Genomic DNA, 18755 nt, shown 5'->3' on the forward strand with positions numbered 1-18755 from the left:
TATAAACATTACAGAAGAAAATATTCATCTCCTTAGCCGTGGTAGCCATCTTGGTGCTAGTTGCACTAGTGTCCCCACAAATACTCATTAGTGGCCCTGTCCATATGTTTTAAGATACTTTTAGTTATAAAAATGTAAATAGGAAGCAGACCTACTACAGAGCTCCAACTAGTAGACAGTATTATCTTTATTTATAGTTATGCCTATGACTGGGATGGTAGAGATCATCATAGGGAGCTGTTTTGCTTTTCAGTGAATGAACCTTTTGTGACTGGTAATGGCAGCCATTTTGTAAGTTACCAGCATACTCATTTTGTTAGTATACGTAGTCCTAAACTTACAATCATAATTGCAACTTTCATTGCTAAGCAATGCAGTTATTAAGTTAATCATGCCAGATTTTACAGCTTTTTGCCATAGTCATTAAATGAATCTGGCTTCCCTGTTTACTTTGTCGGAAACTCCCCAGGAATGTTGTAAAAGGTGATCATATGATCCCAGGATGCTTCAAGCATTGTAAATACATTCCAGTTGCCAACTGCCAGAATTTTAAATGTCACTGCAGAGATAGTGCAACAATCTTAAGTGCAAGGACTAGTCATAAATAACTTCAAATGGTTATTAAAGGAAGGGTCATAAATCAAGGACTACTTGTATAATATGTGCTCTTAAAATTACAAATTTTAGAATTTTGTTTATCAGCCATATCTCTATGTCTCTCTTCTTAAGAAGCCTAAATAGAAGGAAGTCAGATTCTTTTTGAACAATATGGGATAGAATGCAACAGTATTGCCAGTAGAATAGAATATATGCAGCTCAGTTTGAACTGCAGTTGTTGTTGTTTGAACTTGGTTGTTTGCTTGCAGATGTTTCATTGCTTGCGGATGTTTTGTTACCAGACTAGGTAACATCTTCAAATATCTGCAAAGAAACAATCAAACTTGGAGGACTCCATATAAGAGGGTTTTCAGAGAAAAAATACCCCAGATCACGTGGAAACATGTTGCTTAGCTTGCTGGTTAACTTCTAATTGAGAAAACTTAACGGTAAAAAAATTTTTTTCTTACAGAAGCATTTCCCTTGAATTTCTTTTCCTACTGTATTTTTTAGATTCCTCAGTTGGTCAATATAATACTTTTTTTCTTTTTAGGGATACATAAAAGAAGTCAGCACCAAGGACCTGATGACATATATTTGGATGATCTGAAGGCTCTAGAACCTGAGGTTGCTGCTCTTTATTTTCCCAAAAGGTATTTGACAAAAATATAAAAGGTATTTGATAAAAATATAAATATTGCAGCACACATTTCAGTAATGCTGTATATTTAATATCTCTTAAGAATATGTATGGAATCAAAGAGAAGTCTATGGGGATTCTCAGTCATCCAGGTCATAGTTATCTCAAAGGTGCTTTTTCATGAGGGAACTGGTCTTTGGTTGTCCAGTTGCCTTGTGAAAAAGCATCTTTGGGATCAAAGAGAAGCTTCCAAAGGCATTGTCAACTCTGTGATGTCTTAAACTGCTTAACTGCTCTCTTTAAGTAGCAGTGTATCTTTCACCTTGTTATTTTTCTTTTCAATAATATGCATCCTTTTTATAATTACCCTAATACATATGAATAAATCTTAGGCTAGTTTGAAAAATAAATTTTTAATTCATCATAGTTCCTCAGACAAAAATTATTAGATATGGAGGGTGGGAATGTCCTCCCTGACTTTTTAATAATTGCATAGCTGACTGTGAGACTCTGCTATTCAGATACAGGTGATCTTACACATCCACTTGTTCACTAACTGTCCAAAGTTAGGTTGGTGATGAATGAGGACTTATGATGGGTCCATATACTTGCATCCATTGCAGCTTCCCTGTGGTTACATGATTGTGATTTGGGTGCTAGGCAACAGGCCTGCAATTATAACATTCCAATGTCGTGGTGATCACATGATCACCATTTATGACTTTCATTGCTGGATTCCAACAAGAAAAGTGAATGAGGAAGCTGGCAAGAGATTGCAAGTGGTAATCATATGACTATGAGAGGCTGAAACCATGTAGCATTCTGCTAACAATGGCAACTCGGGGTGCTGGGATTGCCATCATAAGTCATAATTAGGATAATTAGGATTGCGTCAGTTAGCAACACTGCTAACTCTATTCAGTCCCAATTATCATTGGTAAATGAGGATTATATATAATTCTAAAACTCAAATAACAGAAAATAAAATACAATGGCAGTCTAGGTGCCATACTTGATAGGTGAATGGTCACTCATAGCAAGAAGAGTTTGAGCAGATCATCTTTTGTTCTAATTGCATAAAATAATTTCTATGAACTTACAATGTAATGAACATCTAAATGATCTAAAATGGCTGTATAAATAACATTTAAGGTTTTTTTTGTTTTAGAACCGGTGCTTTTATTGTCAGTTTTGTATATTTATATATAAAGAATTTTTATTTTAACTTTCATTGATTTTATTCTAATTTCTTTTATTGTGGTGAGCAGTAGTTGAGAGTCAGGCAGCATGCAAGTTTAATGAATGATTATTATTATTGTTATTGTTGTAAAAGGCTTCTTTTATGCTCTTTAGTGATTCTGATCCAGGTACTAGACAGTGGTTGGAGTCTGACACTTTCTCTGGTTCCCAGTCTCCCCAATCAGTTGGAAGTGCTGCTGCAGACAGTGGTACTGACTGTATGTCTGATTCTGCAATGGACTTGCCTGATGTTACATTATCTCTTTGTGGAGGTCTTAGTGAAAATGGAGAGATATCTAAAGGTATATTTTTATCATGCTATTACTTATATAACTTGGCAAGATGAAATGAATACAAGAATCTCCAGTATGAAGCTACAAAAGTATGCTACATGTAAGATAGAAGCTTTCTTTCTGAAGATTATTTCTATTGAGATGCGCAATGTGTAAAATGTCTAATTGTATCTACTACTGGAAGTGTTTTGTACTGTTTATTTTCCTGTGACAGAAAACTTTAGAATATATAGAAACAGAAATTTACCGTATTTATTTTTATTTAGTTTAATTATATGTTTATCCCTAATGTTCAGGGAGAGAATCCCCCTAACATATTATCCTTGTTTTTTTCCCTTGAATGTTTTAGACCTTATAATAGAAATGAGTGTTTTGTGGATTATGTTCCTATAGTTGGTGCAATGAATTGATGAATTGATACAAACAAGCTCTGCCATATATGGACAAAAGTTATGTCTTATTTGCTGCCAAATTTTTAAACATAGTAAGGTCATGTAAATCAGCGGTCCCAACCTGTCCAGCTGCATGGGATGGGATGGTTTCATGTGCATGCACGTTGCTTGTGCAAATGGAGTTTTGCATGCTTGCCTTCCGCTTGTGCAGCTGGTTCCCAATGGGCCATGGACGGTAACACTCCATGGACTGGTGATTGGGAACCTCTAATATAAATAGTTACATAGAGTTGCAAGAAATATATCAGCCTTTCTTTTCCTTGCAGCTTTCTTCATTATTTTTATTCATTGTTTTAAAGGGTGGCATACATACTTTAACTATTTATTGTTATTAAATTGTTTTAGGCACTTTTTAGATTTATATGCTCTTATTCCCTACTATCTCCTTGAAGTAGTTAAAATATATAATGCTATAATGGAACGTATATACTTCTCCCTGTACTAGAAAGTGCATGCAGCGGGTATAGACAGAGCATAACGAATGGAAATATACTCAACGGCACAATGAGCATAACTGTGGCAAAAAGAGCATAATTATATAAAAGGAGCTAAAGGAAGAGATTGTTCGTAAAGAAGATGAAACATGTTTCGTTCAATTGATGGAATATCTTTGCATTGCAGAAAAATTCATGGAACACATAATTACTTATCATGAATTTGCTGAAAATCCAAGTCTTATAGATAATCCTAACTTGGTAATAAAGATATACAACAGGTAATATTATCTAAGTCTTCTGTTGCTAAATTATTTTATTCTAATTTTACTGTATTGACAGATACTATGACTGGATACTTATTGGATATTTATCCTTAAAGTAATTTAAAATTAAAGTTTAATTTTACTCAGAAAAGTTAATGAGGCACTGTAGCAGTCTTATACAGTTAGTCCTCGAGTTACGAGTGTAATGGAGCCTGCCCATTCCACTCGTAAATCGAAAACTCATAGAGTGAATCTCATAAATTGAACGAGATCACTCCCTTGCTCGTTAAGACGCACGCAGCTTATTAAGAGCACATGAGGTATCTCAGGGTGGGGAAGGCCATGAGGCCCCTAGTGATGGAACAGGCCCCCAGGGCCTCACCAACAAACTAAGAAACCTCATGCTTCCCCCTCCCTTCCTGCCACAGCGGAATCACTTACCTTACAAAATCTGTCTCCTCTCTGCCGCGATTTCTTTCCTTTGAGGGAGAGGAGAAAAGCTTGCAAATGCTTTTCTTGCTGACAGTGGGTGCCGTAATATCATGTGAGTTCAAACACCCATTCTTTGCAAAAGAGATTATGGAAGCTTCCATTCTCTGGGAGAGGAGCAGTGTTTGCCTCATTTTCATGGCTATGGGGAAAAGCGTGGAATCGGACTCGACCAGGTGCATGAACCAATACTTTCCATGGCCTGGCTGAGCAGCTCGCTTGTGTGCACCGAACTTAGTTTGAGGACAGGAACAAAGCCTTCAAATGAGTGAGGAGGCATTGTGGGGTCAGGTCCCTTGCACCCGATCCAAGCCAGCAGTGGCGGCAACCACCTGAGAGGCCATGATCTCCTTTCCCAGCCAGCCACCCACCCTGCTCAACCTAGTCCTTGCCTGGCTGGGCGGCTGGTACAAATCCTCAACATTCTTCTCCTCGTCTTTCTCACTCAAGTGACATCAGGAGCTTGGGTTTCTCGGCTACGTCTGAGTGGAGGAAAGCAGAGGCACAACAGCAAGATTGCTCTCAAAACAATAAGACCTGGGTGCGCTGCTTGCTTGTGTGCGCCAGCCTTATTGGAAGCAATCCTGCTGCTGCACCTCTAGCTTTCCTCCACTCAGATGGAGCCGAGAAACCCAAACCGCTACAGCTAATAAACTTCTTATCCAAAGGGAGACCTTGGGGAAACTGGATTCTCCTCTGCGTAAATGGGATTGTTCAGAATGAAGCAAATCGCTTCCTTTTCAAATGCCAGATAGGTGCACATAGACTTCTTATCCACATTTGCTGCGTTTCCAAGGCTCCCATAGGCACTCAAACACCTTTTATCTGAACAGAGATCTTGGGGAGATGGGGAGCTCCAACTCTGTATGAATGCAACACTTGAAAACTCAGCGAATTTGCTTTTTTCTGAACCGCCCATTTGCTCATAAAGGGAGAATCCAGTTTCCCCAAGGTCTCCCTTTGGATAAGAAGTTTATGTGTGCCTATCTGATGTTTGAAAATGAAGCGATTTGCTTCATTTTGAACCGCCCCGTTTGCTCAGAGAAGGAGAATCCAGTTTCCCCAAGGTCTCCCTTTGAATAAGAAGTTTATTAAGGTCAGCGGCTTGGGTTTCTTGGCTCCATCTGAATGATGAAAAGCAGAGGCGCAGCAGCAGGATACCTGTCAATAAGCTGGCGCACACAAGCAAGCAGCGCATTTGCAAGCTTTTCTCCTCTCCCTCAAAGGAAAGAAACCACGGCAGAGAGGAGACAGTTTTTGCAAGGTAAGTGACTCCGGCGCAGCAGGAAGGGAGGGGGCAGCAGTTGTGAGGAGGGGGGAGGAGAATAGGGTAAATACTGCAGAGCCTCTGCGGTCACTCATAAGGGCAAACAACTGCCGTGGTGCTACAATAGTCGTAATTTTGGGACTTGCTCATAAGCACTATGGGGCGCTGATCACGTAACTTTGAACAAGCGTTAAGTGAATGCTCATAACTCGGGGATTACCTGTACTTGCCAGAAATCTGAGCAAAGACTACAAGAAATAAAACATTTTGATAAACTGTTATGTTTACAATAGGTATTATAATTGGGCATTGGCTGCTCCCATGATTCTCAGCTTGCAAGTATTCCAGAAAAGCTTACCACAGGTAATTAAATGACAGTAAATATTCCATGACTATTCGCATTGTCATAGATGCAGAGACATATCAAAGTTTTGCAACAAGAAAGTGTTCAGGAGGGACAATCTCTGACAGAAAACACACCCAAAGAGATATTCTGTGAAGGTAAAAATGCCAACTAAACAGTACTGGTGTGCATGATGTGATTAGAGACAGGTAAGGTGGGGATGAAATGTTGAGATACAAAGGCAAAAGGCAAGGGTATGGGTTATGACATTGTCCTTCACATTTTGTCATTGTTCAAGAATGCAGTTTATTGGATGCCCATGTAAACAATATATGAAAGATAACCAAGGTTCAGTTCCATATTTATCTGTGAAACCCACAAGATGAGTTGTTCTCAGTCCAGACCACTTGAGAAAATGTTGTGAGTATAAAAATCTAAGGAGGCCTCATATAACCTGCTTTGAGCTGTTGTTACCACTGAAATATTATCATCCTCAAAATTGCAATCCCTTCTGATATCATTTGAAAACAGCTTTACTTATAATTTGGAACTGCATTCATACATGCGCCCTAGGGTGGGATTTAAATATGTGAACAACTGGTGGACGCTGCTTCCGGAAGTCCATTCTGGGCCTGGGCAACAAAAAATTAGCTACCGGTTCTGCCAAAGTGGTGCAAACCGGCTGAATCCCACCACTGTTGTGCGCACATTAATGAATACATGGTGGAAGGTGTATGATATATTTAAATGAAGGCCTAGTTTTGGTGTTGCCATATTCATTGATAGATCTTTGCCCATTATTTTTATGAGGTTGGATAATTTTTTCCCAAGTTCTGAGTTGTAGAAGAATTTTTTATTTTCTTTTTTTCCAGTGAGCTGGAATAATAATAATAATAATATGCAAATCAGAAAACATTATGAGAAATTAGTGTACATTGATATGACAGTGTCCTGCAATATACTGAAATGTGGCCAGGCAGAGGGAGGTGTTTCTCTCTTTCTAGGAAGGAGAAGAAAATCCATGAAGGTTATACAATTGTCCCCAAATTTAAGCATGAGAAGTAGAAAGTTTAATATTAATGACATATATATATATATATATATATATATATATATATATATATATATATATATATATATATATATATATATATGCATGTACTATGTTATGTAGTATTGCAAAAAAGATGATATTGTGAATGTACATTAAAAATTCTTTAGACAACAATTGAATCCTGGATTAAAGATAAGATGCCGAAGAAGTCTGGAAGATGGTGGTTCTGGCGAAAAAAGGACAGCTTGATTAAACAGGTAAAAAAACACATTTGCTGTAAATCTGGATTAGTTTAGAGGTTATATTGTAAGCTGTATACTTCATAGTTCAGAAATGTACTGTAGGTTAAACACATTCAGGTATGGAGTGAATTTTTATTTGTATAATTCACTTTGTGTCACTTGCATCACATATTCTAATATTAATTTAATGGAGTTTATCTTTAATTTTAAATTATTTGTCATTAAATATATTGGCTGCAGAGATCTGCTAGGTTTAGGAAGGTTAGAAGACAGTGATTTTATTAGTCACTTCAAACTGCTGACAATGTGACGCTTTGCAATATTAAAATCTATGTCAAGTTTAACTGAAACTGACAATTGCAAATTAGCTCAACATCAGAAATGCTACAGTGCATCTTTATTACATTCCCCCATCAACACTGTTTACTCCACATCTTCACATGTTATTGAATTTTTTCCTTTGGTGTTAGCAGTCTACAACTGTCAAGAAGGAAACTTTCAACATAATACCAGAAAAAGTAATACATTTTGAAAATGCATAAGGAATTGCAGGCATTCTTTTCTAAAGCTCCTAGTTGGGTGTTATTCATCAATTGTATTGCTTTAATTTTGACAGGTATATTTTATTTTAATGTAATTATTAACCCTACAACCAATACTGTAAGAATGCTATTTGTAATAATTCTGTTTTAGTAATGAAATCTATTCTGCCATATTGCTCTGTTTTTCATATCAAACACCTTTTTTGTGTGTCTGTAAGTGTAATTAAAAATTTGTTGTATTCATGTGTGTTATTTATAACTTTGGAGTCTGCTCTATAAATGTTGCATCCTGTTCTTGGTTTAGGAGTGATGTTAAACAAATGATTAAATACAATAATTGATGCTATTACAACTTTTTACAGCTAGATTGATACGTATTTCCGAAATGCAAGTTATCTTTCTATTCAGGTGGCAATGCAAAATGATGTGGTCCTAACATACTCTTCTGATGCTAGCTTCCAGAAACAAAGGATGGGAAATCTGAGGCTCCAAAAGACAATCAATCAACAACTATAAAGGAACAACTTGAAAACCAGTATGTCACTTTGAAAATCAATTTGTGCTTAAAGAGAGTATCTTGCCTTTCTAGAAAATTGGATTTTTTTAATCCATAATGTTGTGATATTTTGGCAAGATTGTAGGTATTGATAGTGTCTTTGATAAAAAAAAAGATTTTACCCTCAGTCTGTGGAATCTTCTAATAACACTTTTAAAATCCCTGTCCTGAACTCTGAAATGTGGTTATCAATTCTGAGCTACATAGATTAAGAAAATTTCATGACAATACTCCATCTTAATTATTTGCCGTTTCAAAAAGTGCTAGAAAGCTATGGCCACTGTAGCATTTTTTATTTTTCTAAAATTCAGAATAAAAAAAAATAGTTGAGAAAATTATCAAAGGTTAACTTCCATGATTAAGGATAAACTTGAATTTGGATCTCTTAGGTCCTAATCAAACACCTTAATAGCTACACAAGTTCTATATATTTGAATGCTTATGACTAAACAGTATCTTAGCTAGGCTTAATTCAGGCAATGTTATAAATCCACTTTTTAAATTGAGGCACTGATTTTACAGGAATATCCTTGAGAACTTCAGAACAAATGATCGTTATGTGTGTGTTTGTGTGTGTATGTATATGTATATACGTATACGTATATATGTATATATATATATGTATATATATGTATTTTTTTTGGCTTGCTAACAAAGAATAAAGGGAGACCGATATGACCATTTCAAACTTATTTGTTCTCATCAGTCAGCCATACCCTTCTGAGATTCGAACCTGGGCCGACTGCGTCTTAAGCAGTTGTTTTAACCCCTAGGCCAAGGCCACAGGCTCTCTCTCTCTCTCTCTTTGTTAGCTGAGAAGCAAGGGAGATATGTGTTAAATGTTTGTTAAGCATTCACTTGCTTAGTCCCAGATACGGGACAAATCTTATTTCCTGTTTCAGCCAAATAAGTTTGAAATGATCATATAGGTCTCCCTTTATTCTTTGTTAGCAAGCCAAAAAAATTACATGAATATGAGCTGCCACTGCTGTGGCTACTGCCTGTAGATGGCCTTGGGTTAGGCTGAAACAGGAAATAAGATTTGTCCCGTGTCTGGGACTAAGCAAGTGTATTCTGAATGCTTAACAAACATTTAACATACATACATAACATACATACATACATACATACATATATGTGTGTGTGTGTGTAAATTTTAAATTGCTAACAAAGAATTAAGGGAGACTGATATGCATTTCAAACTTATTAGTTGTTTTTTTTTTATTGAAAAGTTTTAACATACAATTTTTCCCTTAAAAATCCCCCCTCCCCCTCCCTTCTCCCTCCCCCCCTTCCTCTCCCCCCCTCCCCCCCTTCTGAGATTCGAACCTGGGCTGATTGCACATTAGGCAGTTGTTTTCACCTCTAGGCCACAGGCTCTCTCTCGCTTGTTAAATGCATTTAACAAGCATTTGACACATATCTCCCCTTGCTTCTCAGCTAACAAAGTGAGAGAGAGCCTGTGGCCTAGAGGTGAAAACAACTGCCTAATGTGCAATCAGCCCAGGTTCGAATCTCAGAAGGGTATGGCTGACTGATGAAAACTAATAAGTTTGAAATGCATATCAGTCTCCCTTAATTCTTTGTTAGCAATTTAAAATTTACACAAATATGAGCTGTCACCGGTGTGACTAAATATATATATATACAGGGACGCGGTGGCTCAGTGGGTTAGGACGCTGAGCTTGTCGATCAGAAGGTCGGCAGTTTGGCGGGTCGAATCCTGAGTGCCGCGTAACAGAGTGAGCGCCTGTTACTCGTCCCAGCTTCTGCCCACCTAGCAGTTTGAAAGCACGTAAAAATGCAAGTAGAAAAATAGGGACCACTGCGGTGGGAAGGTAACAGCGTTCCGTGCGCCTTTGGCGTCTAGTCATGCCAGCCACATGACCACGGAGACGTCCTCGGACAAGCGCTGGCTCTTCGGCTTTGAAACAGAGATGAGCACCGGCCCCTAGAGTCGGAAACGACTAGCATGCATGTGCGGGGGAAGCTTTACCTTTACCTTTAACAATATATAAAAATATATAAAAATACAATAGAGCCACTGAACTCTGGGATAGAAAAATCTTTTTAATAACTATAACAGCTTTCATCAATCCTCTGTTGACATCGTCAGAGTGGTAATCAGTGGTTAGAGAAACTTGCTTATATAGCTAGATGTTTAACGATCTAGCCATGGAGCACCGTCCACTCTCCCACAGTTGGCCATCCTATTCCTAATTGTGCCATATTGGCCGGTGTTTAACATTTTCCTTCCCCCCACCTGTCCCACCCGCCGGCTGCACTCATCCTGCCGCACCAGTGTCTTGTCCGGCATTTTCGTTAGATTGCCGTATAGTCATATCCGGTAGCAGTCCTCCCCTGCGCATCCCATCTCGATCGTGCTGGTTTGCAGTCTTTCCCTTGATCCCGCAAAGGGCTGTGCTGGTATCTCCTTTTCTCTATTCACTGTGACCTGCCTTTCCATGGTTAAACATCCTGAATCTCCAGTGTTTCTATTCCTATTTCTCTAACCACCGATTACACTCTGATGATGTCAACAGAGGATTGACAAAAGATAAGTTACAGTTATTAAAAAGATTTTTCTATCCCAGAGTTCAATGGTTCTATTGTATTTAAATGAATATACCTAGGATTCAAGTTTTTGATACATATTACAAACTACCAGGTGCTATATTTAAATAAATCTCTGAAAGTCTGATATATCTTGGTATATCTATGTCATCTCAGGCCTCCAGATGATGAATCTTCTAGTGATGAAAGTTCCCAGGAACTGAAACAATCCTTAATGGCAGATCCCATTCCATTTGAACATTCAACCTCCGGGAACACAATGTCTTATAGAAAGTCACTTAGATTGTCTTCAGATCAAATTGTAAGTTGTTATTTTATTCCAACATTAAATATTTATTAATCTAGTTTAATAAAACCTAGCTAGAGTAGTTTTGATGAAACAAGTAGATCAGTGAAAAATTTCCACATTAGGTTACTGTTGAGATTGCAATTGAGATTTTTAAAATCTATTTGGATTTTGATCGTTAGATAGATTTGATAAGAACTATATTTCAAGCATCAATTTGTTTTTTAATTGGAAAATTTATAATAATGAATAATAGGAATTTAAAAGTATTTGGGATATTAATACATAATTAGTGGTGGGATTCAGCCGGTTTGCACCTCTTCGGCAGAACGGTAGCTAATATTTTGTTGCCCAGGCCAGAATGGACTTCTGGAAGCGACATCCACACAGAGAACCGGTTGTTCACATATTTGAATCCTACCACTGTACATAATGTATGGATTATTTTAAGGGGTGCGATGGGTCCACAGTTGAAAACACTGAGCTTGTTAGCTGGAAACCTGACAGCCCAGGTTTGAGACCCAAGTGCCACATGATGGGGTGAGCTCCCATTACTTGCCCCACCTCCTGCCCACCTAGTAGTTTGAAAGCATTCAAATATGAGTAAATAAATAGGTATCAGTTTGGTGGGAAAGTAACAATGTTCCATATGTCTCGGTATATAGTCATGTTGCCCACATGACAATGGGAATGTGTTTGACTTCCTTGGCTAAGGAATGGAGATAAGCACTGCCCCCTAGAGTCAGAAACAACTGGATAGGGGAAACCTTTATTATGAATTATTTCACAATATTTTAATGCTATTAATTATTACTTAATTAGTACTAATTAAGTAGTAAAATTCGCAATATCTCAATTTTGTCTCAATGTTATGCTGAGTGAATAAGTACAAAACTAGAAACAGTTTTTAAAAATATCTTGTACATCAGTCCGCTTTTAATGTTCTTTTAGAGTTAAGACTGCCTTGCATCTTATTGTTCTGTTATTAAGGCTTGCACTGTTTGAAAAATAATGCTAACATAACTTCCAAAATCTTTAAAAGTTGGGTACATGTAGTCCTCATCTTACTAGGGCAAAAAACATTGTAAAATGGGGCAAAACAACTGCCTCGTTTAGCAACAAATTTTGGGCTCAGTTGTGGTCATAAGTTGAGGACAATCTGAAATTTAAAATAATTTAGAAAGAAACTACGTTATTTTTAATTATCATGTTTACATCTTTTCATGTTAAAGGAGAAACTGAAGCTTAGAGATGGACCAAATGATGTTGTGTTCAGCATTACAACTCAGTATCAAGGAACTTGTCGTTGTGCTGGGACAATATATTTATGGAATTGGAATGACAAAATAATCATTTCTGATATTGATGGGACAATAACTAAGTAAGCTAAAATACAGTTTTCTTTTTGACAAAACTCTACAATGATGTTATCATTTAACTGCTTCCAAAAGATACACTTTGAATAATTGTAACTGAAAATAACTGCTTTTAAATCCTATTTTGTTTGCCCTCATTCTTTTAATTCTGTTCAAGCATTTGAAGTTACTTGACCTGCTGATTTAATCAGAAAAATAAATTCAGTTAAGAACTGGTAATATGAGTTAAGACCACTGATTGTTTTTATTTGTTTCTGGTTTAGATCTGATGCTTTAGGGCAGATTTTACCACAGCTTGGCAAAGATTGGACTCATCAGGGTATTGCAAAACTCTATCATTCTATTAATGAGTAAGTTATCCATGTTTGTAAAATAATTTGTGTTTGAGTTGTGTTGATAACCATTTCTATTCCATTTCTGTGTGCTAACATGGAAACTGAAAATTACATTTATTTATTTATTTATTTATTTAATACTATTTCTATACCGCCCTTCTCCCGAAGGACTCAGGGCGGTGAACAGGGCAAGAATAAAAATACAGATTACAAAAGTTAAAACAAGATTAAATAAATGCCCACATACTAAAATACATCTTTAAAACTCAATAAAATAACCATAACAACCCCCCCCCAAATCCCTACATCAGGCCAGGCCAGCTTGTTCAAAAAAGTATGTTTTTAGCTCGCGGCGAAAGGAGCGAAGGTCGGGCGCCGTCCGGAGCTCAACCGGTAGCTGATTCCATAGCTCTGGGGCGCCCACAGAGAAGGCTCTCCCCCTGGGGGCCACCAGTCGACATTCTCTGACCGGTGGCACCCTGAGGAGGCCCTCTCTGTGGGAACGCACAGGGCGGAGGGAAGTCGATGCCGGCAGCAGGTGTTCCCTCAGGTACTCCGGATCCCTGCCATGTAGGGCTTTGAATACCATTACTAGTACCTTGAATCTCACCCGGAAGGCAACCGGTAACCAATGCAGCTCGCGGAGCAGAGGTGTAACGTGGGAGTATCGGGAGACTCCCAACACAACTCTCGCGGCTGCATTCTGTACCAGTTGGAGCTTCCGGGTGGTCCTCAAGGGCAGCCCCATGTAGAGAGCGTTGCAGTAGTCTAGTCGAGAGGTCACGAGCGCATGAGTGACCGTGCATAGATCATCCCTGTTGTGACTCAGGGCCAGCCTGTGGGTCCGACAGCCGGGTCCGATGTATCGGAGGACTCAGATGTGGGGGAGGAGGGAAACGAACCGGCTGATGATGATTTGGAGACTTTGCAGAGTCCTCAGCCGGGAACCTCTGCTCAGCTGTGTGAGCCCGAGAGTGCGGAGGATGATGACCCACAGCTGGCCCTGTTCAAGGACGCCCGACGCAGGAGGCAGACGAGCAGGGACAAACAAAGAAAGGCTATGGGACTCCTCGGGAGGAGGCACAGGGAGACCACGCCCTGAGCTCTCTATAAAAGGAGTGTTTGGGGAGGGGCTGGTTGCTGAAAGCAACTCTTTTCCGTTTGAGAAGTCAAGCTCTTGTATTTTTGTAACAGTGTAATTAAAACTTGGCAGAAGCCTTTTGGTCTTGGACGCTTTCCAGTCTCTTCTTTTGATTAGGGGTGCGAGAAGAGGGCTGGTTCAGAACAATCCCGGCTTAGATAGGGCCGCAACTGGCGCACCAGGTGAACCTGGGCGAAAGCCCCCCTAGTCACAGCTCCTATGTGGTCTTCCAGGGTGAGCCGTGAATCTAGGAGGACTCCCAAGTTGCGAGCCCTATCTACGGGGGGTAATAATTCGCCCCCCATAGCGAGAGGTGGAATGTCCGAATAAACCCGGGATGAAGGTATGCAAAGCCACTCGGTCTTGTCGGGGTTGAGTTGAAGTCTGTTCCTCCCCATCCAGACCCCCTAACATTTGTTGTTAGCTGTGAAGTCATGTCCGACCCATCGCGACCCTATGGACAACAAGCTTTCCTGTCCTCTACCATCTTCAAAAATTACATATGATACATTTATAATATATAAACAAGTAAATGCTACTTTGAATATCATATACCACAACATTATTGCAATATGCTGTAAAGCAGAAGTTGTCAAGACTTTTCTGATCCAGACTTCAGGGTGCAATCTCATTCATTTCATTCTTTCCTCATCCCAGAATTCTAACAATTGGAGTATCAGTATATTTTGAATGTATTTTGTAGACTTTCAGGAACTATGTTATATAGCCTTGCTGTGAATTCTGTGTGCAAGAATTTATAGCAAACATGAAAAAGAGAAGGCTTTTATATTCCTTTTTCTTTTTGAGTTAACTGGGGAGCAACATGATGTTTGATGAAAAAGTAGCTTCTGTAGAAATTTGAAAGAAAAGGCAACCTGAACAATAACAGGTTCAGTTTCTTGCAGCATTTCAGAATGAACATACATTATTTCAGAGTAAAATAAAGTAAGTAGTAGTAGTAGTAGGAAGGGACCTTGGAGGTCATCTAGTCCAACCCCTTGCTCAGGCAGGAAACCTTATACCATTTCAGGCAAATGGCTGTCCAGTCTCTTCTTAAAAACTTCCAGTGTTGGAGCATTCACCATTTCTGGAGGCAGGTTGTTCCACTGGTTAATTGTTCTAACTGTCAGGAAGTTTCTCCTTAGCTCTAGGCTGCTTCTCTCCTTGACTAGTTTCCATCCGTTGCTTCTTGTCCTGCTTTCAGGTGCTTTGGAGAATAGCTTGACTCCCTCCTCTTTGTGGCAGCCCCTGAGATATTGGAACACTGCTATCATGTCACCCCTCACTCTTCTCTTCATTAAACTAGACATACCCAATTCCAGCAGCCGTTCCTTATATAGTTTAGTCTCCAGTCCCCTAATAATCTTTGCTTCTCTTCTCTGTACTCTTTCTAGAGTCTCAACATCTTTTTTACATCGTGGTGACCAAAACTGGATGCAGTATTCCAGGTGTGGCCTTACCAAGGCATTGTAAAGTGGTATTAATACTTCCCGTGATCTTGATCTATCCTTCTGTTAATGCAGCCTAGCACTGTGTTGGCTTTTTTGGCAGCTGCAGCACACTGCTGGCTCATATTGAAGTGATTGTCCACTAGGGCTCCGAGATCCCTCTCACAGTAACTACTATTGAGCAAAGTACCACCTATACTATACCTGTGCATTTGGTTTTTCCTGCCTAAATGTAGAACCTTACTTTTTTCACCATTGAATTTCATTTTGTTAGATAGAGCCCAGTGTTCAAGTCTGTCAAGATCCTCCTATATCTTAAGCCTATCTTCTGGAGTATTGGCTATTCCTGCCAGCTTGGTGTCGTCTGCAAATTTGATGAGTTCCCCATCTATCCCCTCATCCAAATCGTTGATGAATATGTTATTCAAAGATACCCATTTAATATAGTGAGCTAGTTTCTATATTACTGGTTAAAGGATTAAAAAAAGATTGCTTTATCTTTGCAACTACCCAATCATTACTAATCAAAGGAGTTTTTTTTTCTGGTCTACTTTATCACGTAAGATTGTCATATATTAACAAACCCTTTTTTCCTAGGAATGGCTACAAGTTTCTGTATTGTTCTGCTCGTGCTATTGGAATGGCAGATATGACAAGAGGATACTTACATTGGGTTAATGATAAAGGAACAATTTTACCCAAGGGTCCTTTGATGTTATCACCTAGCAGCTTGTTTTCTGCCTTCCATAGGTATGTAAGTGAAACACATCTTATTTCTGATCATTTACTGTTGTGCAATACAACTTTAGGAACTGCGAGAATTGCTTGTGTCATTTATCCTGGTATGAGCTTTCTGGTCTGGACTGAGGGTATTAATTGGGGTTTTAACTGGTTTTAACTAGGTTTTTTATATACAAGGTTTAATATAATCATTTTAATTGTTTTAACTTTTGTAACTGTAGTATTGTTTCTTTTAAAAAACCTTGTGAACCGCCCTGAGTCCTACGGGAGAAGGGCGGTATATAAGTCTAATAAAACTAAACTAAACTAAACTATGATATAGTGGCATTATTTTAATGTGTGGTTTCAGTTACATATGTTGTTAGTTGCGAAGTCATGTCCAACCCATCGCGACCCCATGGACAACGTTCCTCCAGGCCTTCCTGTCCTCTACCATCCTCTAGAGTCCATTTAGTCTCACGCCTACTGCTTCAGTGACTCCATCCAGCCACCACCTCCTCTGTCATTCAGTTACATATACTTTATATTAAAACCCAGTTAGTCAGTCATGCTTTTAGTTTTGCAGGTAGTCCTTGACTTAATCATTCAGTGACTGTTTGAAATTACAACAGCACCGTACGAAGGAACGTACAGTCTGTGACTGAAGTTATGGCTGTTGCAGCACCCCTGCTGTTATATGATCAAAAGGAAGGTGCATGGCAGCCTTCCTGCATTTATGGCCGTAGGAGTGATGTGACTACCCCATTTCTATGATGTGACTACCCCATTTCTATGCCATTTTGCCATTCTGTACTGTAGCACATCACTAATCTGCAGCACTGCCAGGGATGGGCTTAAAGTAAAGATCTGGGGTCTTCAGCAGCCTCAGCTAGCTGCCACTGCCCCTCAGGCTCCCCCACCCCCCGAGGTACCCGGCATTCCTTATCTGGGACTCTGGCCACTTAATAACCTGAAAAATTGCTTAGCAACCACAAATGGGAATGCAATCGTTGAATGATTGCAGTCGTTGAGCAAAACAATCACATGACATCCCACTTAATGAATGTTTCACTCAGTGATCCAGATTCTGGTCCCAATTGTGGTTGTAAGTTAGGGACTACCTGTATATTCATTTCTTTGCCTCACTTACTTACAATTGATGACTTATAAAGACTTACAGTATGTTTTAAACCATATGCTTGAAGCATATTAATTTTTTTCAGCAATCACTCTTTACAAGGTCTTTGAATGGTTCAATAGCTTTTTTTCATATTTTCTTATTTTTCCCCATATCTATTTATTTTACTTACAAATATTTTTTCCATGAATTGCATTTATTTAGAATGTTCCATCGTTTTTGCCAAACATGTGACTGATTCTTCCCTTATTACCATTCAAAGGAAAATAAGTCAGCTATCCATGTTTTCCTAATGACATCAGTTCATACTTTCTGATGTAATTTTAGTTCTTTCATTTATAATCCCATGATTCACCAATTCCATTCTACAAGCTCAAATCACCTTTAGTCAGATCAGTTGCATCCTTTCTCTTTTAATTTATGAACAAAGCTACCATGCCAGTAGCTGACATAATAGAAGTTTGTAGATAATCATATGTTATGGGTGTCACCACAGATATTCAAATATTCTGAGTCTGAGTTACCATGGTTTCAATCTTTTGCATTATGATTAATATTGACATGGGTTGGACATAGAATAGATTTCTAGGCTTAATTCTCACTTTGCTACTACTAGCATTTCCTGCTAATAACAGTACCAGTCAATTTTAGCACATTTTAGCCAGCATGCACAAACAAGAGTCAAAGTTCAATTTCATGCTAAACATGCTCATAAATAGTCTGTCCAAGCTCACATCTCTAGAGAATATCTTGGCAAGACAACATAAAATTATTTACATTTAACTAATTCAGAGGTATACTTAATGTACATATTTATTAATTTGTTTGCCACTATTTCTGAAAGCTCTGAGCTGCTTACAAATAATATAAACTTTAAAAAATCAACAGCTAACAGTATCAACTTGAACTGTTTTGATGGATAGTAATTCTACCAACAGCATGCATTTCCATTGTTTCTGCCTTATGTTTAAATTAGTGATGCTGTTGGCTATTTTATGTGAAAAACATGCCTGTTCATTTACCATCTTTTTAAGTTACATTTATTTTCTTATAAATTTTCAAAAAATGTAAAGTGGTCCTAATATCACCTACAGAATATTTGTAACTTATTTAAAATAAAGAAAATTGTTTCTAAATTTCACAAGAAATTCTGACAGTAAATGGAACTAATCACATTTCGTATTTCTCCTTGTAGGGAAGTTATAGAAAAAAAGCCAGAGAAATTCAAAATTGAATGTTTAAATGATATTAAGAACTTATTTGCTCCATGTGAACAGCCTTTTTATGCAGCTTTTGGGAACAGACCTAATGTAAGTTACATCA

At 38.4% G+C, this 18755-nt stretch overlaps 1 protein-coding gene across 9 annotated transcripts in view; it reads left to right on the forward strand.

Annotated features, from left to right (window-relative positions):
- Positions 1-18755, forward strand: part of LPIN2 (lipin 2) — a 45726-nt gene that overhangs the window by 16460 nt on the left and 10511 nt on the right. For all 9 annotated transcript variants that reach the window (XM_083357865.1, XM_083357871.1, XM_083357863.1 and 6 more), the window contains 11 exons: positions 1151-1250; positions 2591-2778; positions 3843-3936; positions 5971-6040; positions 7242-7331; positions 8314-8393; positions 11145-11289; positions 12507-12655; positions 12914-13000; positions 16172-16324; positions 18628-18742. In XM_083357865.1, the coding sequence (XP_083213991.1) occupies positions 1151-1250; positions 2591-2778; positions 3843-3936; positions 5971-6040; positions 7242-7331; positions 8314-8393; positions 11145-11289; positions 12507-12655; positions 12914-13000; positions 16172-16324; positions 18628-18742 (1271 nt within the window). The remainder of the gene's footprint in view (positions 1-1150; positions 1251-2590; positions 2779-3842; positions 3937-5970; positions 6041-7241; positions 7332-8313; positions 8394-11144; positions 11290-12506; positions 12656-12913; positions 13001-16171; positions 16325-18627; positions 18743-18755) is intronic.

This window comes from Vipera ursinii (assembly GCF_947247035.1).
Source record: "Vipera ursinii genome assembly, chromosome: 3".
NCBI classification, from domain to species: Eukaryota; Metazoa; Chordata; class Lepidosauria; order Squamata; family Viperidae; genus Vipera; species Vipera ursinii.